At 34.2% G+C, this 12500-nt stretch overlaps 1 protein-coding gene across 1 annotated transcript in view; it reads right to left on the bottom strand.

The window, feature by feature from the left end:
- Positions 1–7517: 7517 nt before the first annotated feature.
- LOC106869940 (uncharacterized) overlaps positions 7518–12500 on the bottom strand; it is a 118986-nt gene continuing 114003 nt past the window's right edge. The window contains exon 3 of the mRNA XM_014915876.3: positions 7518–8242. Coding sequence (XP_014771362.1) covers positions 8166–8242 — 77 coding nt within the window. The 3' untranslated portion in view covers positions 7518–8165. The remainder of the gene's footprint in view (positions 8243–12500) is intronic.

Below are 12500 nucleotides of genomic sequence, written 5' to 3'. Positions count from 1 at the left end.
CTTTGTGACCAGTCAACTGAGAGACCACTTCTACAACGGACAACCAGTCCCTCTCTTTCCAAACCCGACCCAATCACATATGTGTTACATTGAATTTTCCCTTATTCAAATATGCATCGGTGAATTCCCAAGTGAAGGAAACAGGTCTAGTTTTTAAGAGTCATTATATTAACACACACACACACACACATACACACATACACGCAAACACATACACACCTACATATATGGGTGCATATATGTGTATACACCGACATGCATACACACACATATATAATTATATGCATCTGTATATACGTTTGTATATATATATATATATATATATATATATATATACATATATAAAACGATATATGTGTGATATATTTGCCAACTAAGTGTGGTGTCCTATACAGGACAGTGCTACTGAAGCTTATATCCTGTCCCAGGAAGACATCTCCTTCAGCTGGTTAACGTTAAACAACACACAAACACACAAACACACACATATATATGTACATTTTCAAAATGTAACCACATGTGAATCGCTGGCGTTTTTTTCCCCTCCATCTTCCTTGTCTATTGGACTTTAGTCTGTCTCTGAAGAAGAGCTTTGCTCGAAACGTTAAACCACCTTTCTTTCCTTTCCTGAGTGTCTGTTAGTACTTTACATGTACCACGTCCTTGCGTTGTTGTTTTTTATGTGTTTGTTCGTTCTTTTGGGGGAATTTGCTATATATATATATATACATATATATATATATATATATATATATGTGTGTGTGTGTGTGTGTGTGTGTGTGTGTGTGTGTGTGCGTGCGTGTGTGTGTATGGTGTCATTACCTTCTATCAAAACTTTCTCTTGACCAATGACATCTAAGTGTAATTTGGAAGCAGATACTTGATGGATGCTCCTGTCTTTTTGTTAGATTTAATTCATTTCCGTTTCAACAGCGCCACCTTCCCCTTGGGTGGCTTGAATGAAGTCGGCAGTGTTGTAAACGTTAGGACCAGTCTCTGATTTGATGATAACGTCTCTTCCTTTCCTCACACCAACCTCAAATATGCTGTAAAAGGTTATGGGCGTCGCTTTTTTTTTATCTTCTGATTTATCCATTAAAGAAAAAAAAAGGGAAGCGAAATAAAGCACCTATGGCTTTTTATTAACTGCATTAGTTCCGCTATCTTGAGTTTGATAATTGATAACTTCCAAAGGTCACCAGCACAACCAGTTCCAGCGCTGACATCGACACCACCACCACCACCACCACCACCAACAGCACCACCACCACTTCCTCCTCCTCCTCCTCCTCCTCCTCCTCCTCCCCTTCCTCATCATCATTATCATCACCATATCGTCATCGTCGTCAACAGCATCATAGTTATACTCCGAAAATGCACTGCTATAAAGTACCCTCGACTGGAAACCAGTGAACAGCGAAGTAGAACGAAATATTACAACTAAAACAAGAATACTAAAACAACAACGAAATCTATTAATATGAACAGCTACAAAGGAAATAACCGCAGAGAAGTTCTGTAGGAAACCCAACAATAGAAAAATGGCGGTATTCGCATGCTTTCGTTTCGCAGGTTAATGGCCGTTATAAAGACCGTGATGAACAATAGTTCGTCATATATTGAAAGTTAATTTAGCTATAACACCAAGGAAATTTAAATAAATAATGGCGAAAAAAAAAATAATAATTATCTCTTAAAAGCCGATTAATGAACAACAACCATGAAGTGTGGTTTAAGAGGGGTTCAATAGAGATTTGCGTTGATGGGGATAAATATATAAAAAAAAAAAAAATCAAAATAATAAAGTGAAACTGTAATTCGATTTTATGTTATAATATAGCTTTTATGCAGCTATATTTATAAGAATAGTGAACGTGTAAATTTTCTAAAGACTTTTATATAATCGATAAACTTTTTAAAAAATGGACAGTCGCTTCGTTTAATCAATGTTGTAGTTAGTGCTAAATACCACTTCTCTTCGCATAACAATCATTGTTTCAATTAAAATTGCTCTTTGTTTTATTTGTGCTACTATTACTGTTGTTGTCGTTGTTAATATTTTGCCTTGCAGCATAGATTTTACTATTTATTTAGTTTACGTTCATTTTTGTTTGTTTCTTTTTCCACTGTTTTTTTTTTGTTGCAATAAATATGATGAGTTTTAAAGAAAAGATTGCATTTAGAAGAGCAATAGTTTATGGGATTACGAATAAACAAAGGCATCAAAAACAAATGAAACATAGATCACGTGTTTAAAAAGGCTGCACGTAGGGCATGATCTCCTGCGAAACCAGCATGTGAGTTACAAACGCGTAACGAAAGCTTCGTGGTGTCCGTTGTTATGCATCTTGATAATTATGCAGTGTTCCTATAATTTACATTAGCAACAGTATCAACTACTAAATATGGATTTCAAATTTTGGCACAAGGCCAGCAATTGGGGTGGGGTGGGGGTAGTGTCTAGTCGATTACATCGACACCAGTCCTCATCTGGTACTTATTTTTCTACCCCGAGAGGATGAAATGCAAAGTCGACCTGGGCGGAATTTGAACTCAGAACGTAAGGCCGGACGAAATACTAGTAAGCGTGCTAACCATTCAACCAGCCTAACGAATGCTAAATATGTGCATCCAGTCGTAAAAAACTGTGTATCTAAAGCAACATATTTGTCAGGTGGTGGCATGTATATATATATATATATATATATATATATATATATATATATATATATATATATATATATGTGTATATATATATATGTATACATATATGTATGTATATAAATATATATATATATATACACATATGTATGTATACATATATATATGTATATACATACACATTTTACACACACACACACGCACACACACATATATATACATATATGCATATATATATATACGTTGTTTTATTAGCTAATGTTCTATTTTAGTTTCATTTGGTTTTGTGTAACCGAAAGAAAACCATTAATAAAGAAAAATAACGCCCTTCAATCAAAAATTTGGTTTATCGAATTGAAGTATTCCACTTAGACACAGAAAATTTATACTTCACATCTATCGACATTCAGTTTTTAAAAAAAATTATAAATAATTTGATTACTTCAAGTCTGGTGTTTAAATTCATTTTAAAATGAAAAATACATTTTTTGTAGATAATGTATAAATAGCGTAGCAAGAGAGTGTTTATTATTCATATATGTCAATTACATTAATGTAAATTGTTTTATAAATACAGGACCACCATAACCCTCTTATATAATCTTTACTAAAATCACTGGAATTTTTGTGACGATGATTGTCAATGTGTCCAATATTATGTGCAATTATCAATTATGGCTTTGTAACATGCACCATGCTTTCACTAAATTTTTGCCAATTATGTAGCTGCGAGTAGACACAGATAACCTCTCGGAATTTTCTCCTTTGACCGAAAGGGAACACCCCGGATGTAAATGCTAGGGGAAGAAAGAGCTGCACTAGTACCCAGATGGAACTCGTTACATCAGAATAAATTGGAACAATGTGATTCGAACACTCAGTTCCTGATTTGAACTTACGGCTCTGTGTTCATGAACCAAGCATATTAATCACTAGGCCACGTACGTTCACTATTACAGAATTAATAAAGTAATAAAGAGAATCAAATACGCCTCTCATTTTATTTACGCCTTTCATATTATTAGCATAAGATAACGTCATATTTCGTCATCTGATTTTCTGTCTGGTTATGATTATTATAATAAATAGTGGCTTGTGACAAGCCCTTGCATATTGCTTGTGTGATAATAAAGCCAACAACACACGACTAGAGCACGCTCACAATAACTACAAACCAGACACCAGGGCGAAACAGTTTAAAGACTATTGAAATAAACCTAAGAACAATGGCCAAATTATTAAATATTGACATTGAGTTGTCGTTGTTATGGTTGTCTAACCCTAAATCATTATCGATTGAACAGATTTATGATCAATGGCGTTTTAACTGTGATCATACAGACATTTTGTGTATTAAGACAACATTGTCCGATGTTTCCTTTAGAAGACGGTAACGTTTGATTTGAGAGAGATTTGGTTGCTATTCTGGTAGGCTGGACAACCGTGTGTAAGCTTCCTCTCGTATTCATGATATTTAGTGACTTGTTACATTAAAGTTCATATCAGAGGGACATAAATATAACACAAGCAGAAAAAGAAACGAACCAAAACACACAAATAAGTGTTAAGAATGCTAATACTTTAGTTAAATATTTAACTCAACAAATAAATACTCCAACGATATTGAGGGAAAGCACCTGCGTTCTGCATACTAAGCACGGATACTGTATAGTCTCATATAAGAAGTACAAGGAATCAATTGAAAGTTATGAGGTCATAGACAAGCAATCCCTGTTGTGGGTGTCTAGAATCTGAAAAGAAAATTGTAACAAATTTAACACAGTTACAAACGTACAGAGAAATATTGCACTAAAACTGTTCAATTTTTATATCAAATATGTGGCATTCCGTCGGTTGCGGCGACGAGGGTTCCAGTTGAGCCGATTAACGGAACAGCCTGCTCGTGAAATTAACGTACAAGTGGCTGAGCACTCCACAGACACGTATACCCTTAACGTAGTTCTCGGGAAGATTCAGCGTGACACAGAGTGTGACAAGGTTGGCCCTTTGAAATACAGGTACAAGAGAAAGAAGAAGAAAGAGTGAGAGAAATGTGTGGTGAAAGAGTACGGCAGGGTTTGCCACCCCCACCTGCCGGAGCCTCGTGGAGCTTTAAGTGTTTTCGCTCAATAAACACTCACAACGCTCGGTGTGGGAATCGAAACTGCGATCCTACGACCGCGAGTCCGCTACCCTAACTACTGGGCCATTGCACCTCCACATCAAACATGTAGAACAGGCAAGTTTATAACACCTATCACACTCACAACAGGATTCGACACTCGACGATTCTGTTCATATATATTCGAGAGAAAGCTGATATCAAGGGTCAGATAATTAAAGGTCTAGATTTAATGAGTGAAAAATATAGATACAACAATATTGGCAAGATTCAAGATCCAGGATTACTGTATAATGGCATTAATGACATCTATATAGCACTTGTAGCTGCTGAAGACAGCAAAGCTCTTCAAATATCAATCAATCTGAGATATTTGAAGTTGAAATTACAATGTAAATAAATAAGGAAGTATGATGAATTCTTAATAGAGACATCAGTGAAAGTGATGGATGCCATTGTTTTCCATATTGTACACAGATGCGCATACGCACCCACACGCACACACATATGTATGTGTATATTTGAATATCTATCTATCTATCTATCTATCTATCTATCTATCTATCTATCTATCTATCTATCTATCTATCTATTTATCTATCTACTTTCTATCTATCTGTCTGTTAGTAAGTCTGTCTGTCTGTCTCTCTCTGTCTACACCCATTTATATTCTTGCATCTTCTTGTACTTGGTTTCAGTCTATCGGACTGGGGCATGCGCGCGCACGCACACATTTCTGCACGCACATACACACGTATACACCACACACGCACACACACATATCCATGTACATATGGCTGAAGCAAGTAAAAGAGTAAAGTGAAGAATATATATATATATATATAGATGTGTATGCAAACACACACACATAGACATATACACATACTAATATAAATATACATGCATATGTATACGTCAATATATATGTACACACACACACACATATATATATATATATATATATATATATATATATATATATGTTTTTCTATATATGTTTATACACGCACATATCCATAAGAACACACACGCACGCATATGTACATATATAGAAATATAAACATATATATACACATATATGTTTTTCTATATGGTTATACACACACACACACACACACACACACACACACACACACACACGCACATACGCACATACGCACATATATGAATTTAGATGCTCACACACACACACAACATCAGCTCTCTCTCCTCTTGGAGAATTTCAATTTCTTTTGTTGGAGGAAATATCGGCTGGAAAAATGCCAACAATGTGGATATATTTTCAATAAATCTCAACTTCCGAAGGAACGACTCACGCAACATCCACGGCATACGTAGCGTGAAACAAGCAGTATCAGCGATAAGATGATAACGGTCTGCCGCTGACTCGGTTGTAATCTTGATTAAGGCATTCTTAGCTGGTCCATCTTGCATAGCCCTTCTTCACCAGATCGAATTGTTGTCTACAGCCGCTTGCTCCGACGTTGAGTTGTTTTTTTCAAGGGATGGGATTGGTCGTATTTTGTTAGTATTTGTATTTACGTCTTCCACATGACCACGAATGGTTGTCCTTACGGCGACATTGCTCTCAATGTCATAGGAGCTCGCAAAACCTTCACCATGACCTGAATCATTATCCATGATTAATCGCTGACCAAAACATTCAATTTCTTTTCTCCGTGTTTTTCTCCGTGTTTTCTCCGTATTCTTTCTGTTGAAGAGCGTAGCTCGAAACGTTAAAGACTTTCTGTATTCCCGAGCGTTAAACTAATACATCCTTTTGTTGTCTACACCACTTGTCCTCGTCTGTTGTTGTTTTTTTCGTAAATTCTCCCATATACATACATACTTACATATATACTCTAGTATGACCGCAATCAAATGACTGAAACGAGTAAAAGAATGAAAGAATATATATATGTATGTATGTATGTATGTATGTATGTATGTATGTATCTATCTATCTATCTATCCATCTATATATATATATATACATACACACACACACACACACACACACACACACACACACACACACACACACACACACACACACACACACACACACACACACACACACACACACACACACACACACACACACACACACACATATATATATATATATATATATATATGAAATATAATATAATTTAATATAGATATGATGTATGCCATCGAATTACCAGCAATATGTAATTCACCAATAATTCAGCTGACAAAATCATTCGTTTCTTACATTCGTAACAGAATGTAAAGAAGCAATTCTAAGATAAATAAGAAAATATCTCCATCGTTTGACACAGTCCTACGCGGTCATAATCGGACTGGAAATGCTACGAAGCCGGTAACATATTGGAAATGTATTTAATGCCCAAGTTTGCTTTGTATACAATGTCCAATGTGTGTACGTTCTCTTTATTTCCTATTTATTTATGGAAGCTTTCTCTCGCTTTAAAACTTACAAATAGTGAGATAGTTATAGTAAAGGCTCGAACATTTTATAGCTATTTCATGGTGTTCAACAAATGGAACTTGAACAATTACATCGAATCCCTTTTGTAAATCGTGAAGAGTGTCCAAGAAAGAGAAAATAAACCAGCGAAAAAAAATATATATATAAATTAGAAAAAAAAATGGTGGGGGGACACCGACTTGTAGAAGAAAAGAAAAGTCGATAAATCAATAAAACAACAACATTAACAACGAAATCAAATCAAATCAAAGAAACAGATTTCTGCATACATACATTGAATAGTTTATTAGGTAAGCGAAAATAATGGTAAAATACAGCTACAGGACTGAGAGAAAAAAAGGATAGATAAAATAAATATCTCGTTTGTTGTTGTTGTTGTTGCTGCTGTTGCTGTGGTTGTTGTTGGTTTTATTGTTTTTGTTGCACTAACTTTCCAATAGTTATCTCAGTTCAGTCACGCTCTGTTTTTTTTTTTACACATCTTATGACATACTGTCTCCATCCGCAGGCCATACACAAACGCATAAATTCACACACGCTCTTACACACATGGTTTTACAAATACGTGCATACGCTCTCGCACACGCACAACTTCGTACATATTCACACACATACACTCACACACACACACATACTTTCTCTCTCTCTCTACCACACACACACACACACACACAAACACCAACACGGAAAAAAAATTTGAAAATATAAGCAAAAACTCAACGAACGCTGTTTTTTTTTTTATCAGTCCGACGTATATTATTTATACTTGGTTGCTGTTTTTGTAAACTTTTAAATTTTGTTCTCTGTGTGTATGTGTATAGGTGTTCGCGTGTGTACGAGTGTGTGTGTGTGTGTATGGAATGTGTGTGTTCTTATCCTGTATTTTAACTGTCTTTACTTCCTTTTTCAAAGAAGACTTTCTTTCTCTTCACTCGCTTCCTCATCGGACGTAATGAATTCGCTGTCATTTTCTCCGCTCCATTCTACATAAAAAGAGAAAAACCAAAGATTTTTATCAAATTAGTTTACAATATTGTAGCATTTCTAAGAGTTTTAATTCGTGTAAAGAAAGGAAATAAAATGTGTGTAATATATACATATATACATACATACAAACACATATACATCCACACACACATATGATGCATGTATATTTATATATACATGTGTAAATGTAAATAGATACACACATACACACACACATATATTTATGTTTTATGATATATATATTTATAAGTATATGTATATGATATATGATATATATATGTATGTATATGAATGTGTGTATATATGTATGTATTTATGTATGTGTGTATAAATACATACAGAAATAGGTGTAGATATTTGGAAATGTTTCATAAAGTAGGAAACCAAGAACAAAAATGAGAAAAGTCGGTAGAGGAATCAAAGAAATGCGATTTAATAAATAATAATAACAATAATAATGATGATGATAATAATAATAATAATAATAATAATAATAATAGTAATATATATATATATATATATATATATATATATATATATATATATATATATATATATATATATATATATACACAAAAATGACTGTATGGATTTCATAGAAATGATAGGAAATAGTAAATAAATGCTTTTTTTTATAGCGTGAAATTTGATAATATTATATCCAGAAGAATTCCTCGAAACAGATTCAAACTTGGGCATAAGGCCGCCATTTTAAGTGAGGTGGTGGAAAGTCGACTGAATCGACCTCAGAACGATAAAAAGCAATGTCGACCTCGGAGGTACTTGAACTCAGAGTTTGGAAGAAATGCCACTAAACACTGTCCGACGTGCTAACGATTCGGCCAGCTCGCTACCATAGAAATGCGAAATATATGTAAACAATTATATAACGTAAACCCTAGGAAATAGATATCCACGACATAAAGACAGCAGCGCTGCCAGACACTAAGCACACATTAGGCAGAGTACTTTCTATATAATAAAATAGCACAAAAATTATACACGTATGCAACCAACTCAGTTGTGCAGTGAAAGCACGCAATAAAGATAAGAGTAACAGGAATCAAAATAAAAAGAAAAGACACAGATCTCTACCGCCACCAACATGAAGAACAAAACTAAAGCAATAACAAGAAGCAGAAGGCAAAGCACTACAGCCGCACCGACAACAACATCGACAAAAAGAATTACAAAACTTAAGACAAAGAACACTAAGTGAAAAATATGACATGTAGTTGGATCGTGTTCAACAGTAAGTAGGTAGATGTAGAGAAATGTATTAAAATGCCTTCCTAGAACCACATATCTAGTTCTGAGTTGAATTGATAGTTAGTAAGGACCAAGTAACATCAGTATGATTATATTTTCAAAGAAAAAAAATGGCTGCTGGCCAAGCATTATAGTTTCGTCCAGCTACCTGGAGCCTCCCATTAATGTGTCGTAAAAGCAGTCTTACAAAACATTCGTCACGAAACTCACAGTGGTAGCCATTACTGTTTGTACGTAATTTTAAGCATTATTTCATGGCCGACCTTCTTGTTAGTTCGGTTCAGTTTATTACCAATTTCTCAGCTGATATTACTTACTATTTTTTACTTTCATGCAAGTTACATCAGTGCTTTTATTGAGATCTGCCAACTCTTAAAATGCACCTGCTTACATGATACTCAATCAGACACAGACATACTTATAGCTGTATGTCTATCTATCTATCTATCTATCTATCTATCTATCTATCTATCTATCTATCTATCTATCTATCTATCTATCTATCTATCTATCCGCAATATAAACATCCACACGCACACACACATAAGCACACACACACACACGCACATGCACACCCATATACACATGTATTATCGCATTTTGAAGTTTTGAGAAATTTAAAAACAAGTATTATTACATAGCGCATAAAGAGAAATATAGCCATTAATAATGGTTTGAAATGTTGGTACAAGACCAGCAGTTTAGTGGAAGTGGGGGTAAGTCGATTATATCGACCCCAGTGTTGAACTGGTACTTATTTTATCGACCTCAAAAGGATAAAATGCGATGTCGATTTCGACGGAACGTGGAGACGGACGAAATGCCGCTAAGCAAGGGTTAGAGGTCAGGTGGAAATGCACTTCTATGTGTGTGTGCGGGGTGGGGGGAGGGTAAGAAAGAAGGAAGGAGCCGGGTTGTGTGTTCACTGGTTTAGGAGTGTATCCGTGTTTTGATACAGGCAAAAGGGAAGCGCTGTGTGTGTGGAAGCAAATTTACTCGACTTCTTTCTTATATGCCAAATGGTACTAACTTAAAACTAGGATACTTTTAAAAGAAAAAATAATCTGTCAAAGGCGAAATTTCAAACGAAAGAGTTGTAAATGAGCTTCAACAAAGCTGATGTACAAAACAGATGAAGGAAATTTGATATTTAGAGCGTTGTGGATTATGGAAGGAAAATAATGTTCCAGTATAGGATCAGTTTAGGTCTCGTCTTTTAATGGATGTTGTTGTTAATGTAGGATCACAAAACACACACAAGTAGATATTCAAGTGTTCTGCAACTATTAGATGTTGCCATTTAAGGCTACGACAAGGATAAAGTACAGTATGTTGTGGTTTGATGGGAAAATTCATGCATGAAATGAGAGAGAATACGTGCTTCATTACTACCTCTGAAGTGCAAATGAATCAGTAATACAAGGAATAAAATAGGAATAAATAAGGAATAAAGTTCATATTATTAAGAAATCAGTCAACGAATCTGGAATTTCGATTGGTTGTACAGAAGATGACTATCTGAAAGATAACAATGATGCTGAAAGTAACAGAAAGTAACAATAATTATGGACTGCGACGACGAGGAAGATCCGTATGATAATATCATTCATTCTGAATATCACGAAGGTTTGTTCAGTGCTAGAAATGAAAAACTGCATGATTTTGCAAGAATTTAATTAACGTTTGTCTTTGAAATATTAAAGATTTATCATGTAACTGTAATCTAACGCCATATTTAATTTCAACGTCTCTTTTAATATGAAAAAAGAAAGCTGACAAATCCATTTTGATTCACTGATTTATAACTTTCATCTTAATATTTATAGCCTTAAACTGCCTTGTTTTACCTAATTAGAAATAAAAATTCACCACTAAAATGCATTATTATGATGAGTGCCACAACGACGAAGGCAGTCAATCAAGTACAATGCATACAGGAAAAGCAACAAGTGCAAATATCCGTAAGAGCTACAGGGCCGTATTTACTCAGTTGGGTGAATAGGTTTTAATATGAATACTATATAATAATTGGTGCTATTACTGCTGATCATTGTTTTATTCTTGTTGTTATTTAAGATATAATTTTTGGTACTGTTATTGATAGGCTTTCGACGACGTCTTGAATTTCAGATTCTCAGAGATACAAAGGTGTGTTTGTGTGTGTATACGTGTATGATGCTGGAACATTCCTGTCTGTGCATATGTTTATGAGTAATCGTGTATATAAATGTATGTCCTTTTATTTTACATATATGTACTTGTATACATCTATATATATGTATGTTTTTTATGTACATGGAAATATGTTTGCAAATGTATGTGTATATATGTTATATATATATATATATATATATATATATATATATATATATATATATATATATATATATATATATATATATACACGCATACGTATATATGTGTATATTTACATATACATAATAGACACCCGCATACATATATGCATACATACACATATATATACACACACAAATACACACACACAAACACACACACACATATATATATATATATAAGCACGAAATGTCGTAACCTTTTCCCATTTATAATGACCAATATTTACCAATAAAATATCTTGCTGTGTTTAAAATAAGCCTAGACGTGACCTTTCAGCACAAACCATAAAATATGACTTGTATGAGACCTGTTTCCGAATACATGCTTCACCTCTTTGGTTGTGCTTACGCACCTGCTTGAAAGATTCCAAATATATAAAACTAATTCTACTTTACACGAAATAGATTTCAATTTATAACTACATAAGAAAGCTAACTGGAACTCAACAGACTGCACCTCAAAATTTCCTATCATCTTCGTTCTTTTTCCTACTATATTATAAACATTGGTCTTCTTCTTCCTCGCAACCGACTTCTCTTCCAACTGTCTTTCTTTCTTATTCCCTTAAGCGAATTTATTGAAAAATTTTAGCTTCAATTTAATATATTGGTTTCAAACTCTGGCACA

The sequence above is a fragment of the Octopus bimaculoides genome, chromosome 10 (assembly GCF_046866305.1).
Source record: "Octopus bimaculoides isolate indiv1 chromosome 10, ASM4686630v1, whole genome shotgun sequence".
Taxonomy (NCBI): Eukaryota; Metazoa; Mollusca; class Cephalopoda; order Octopoda; family Octopodidae; genus Octopus; species Octopus bimaculoides.
The sequence above is the reverse complement of the archived record's forward strand: the minus strand, read 5'-3'. Positions and strand labels throughout refer to the sequence as shown.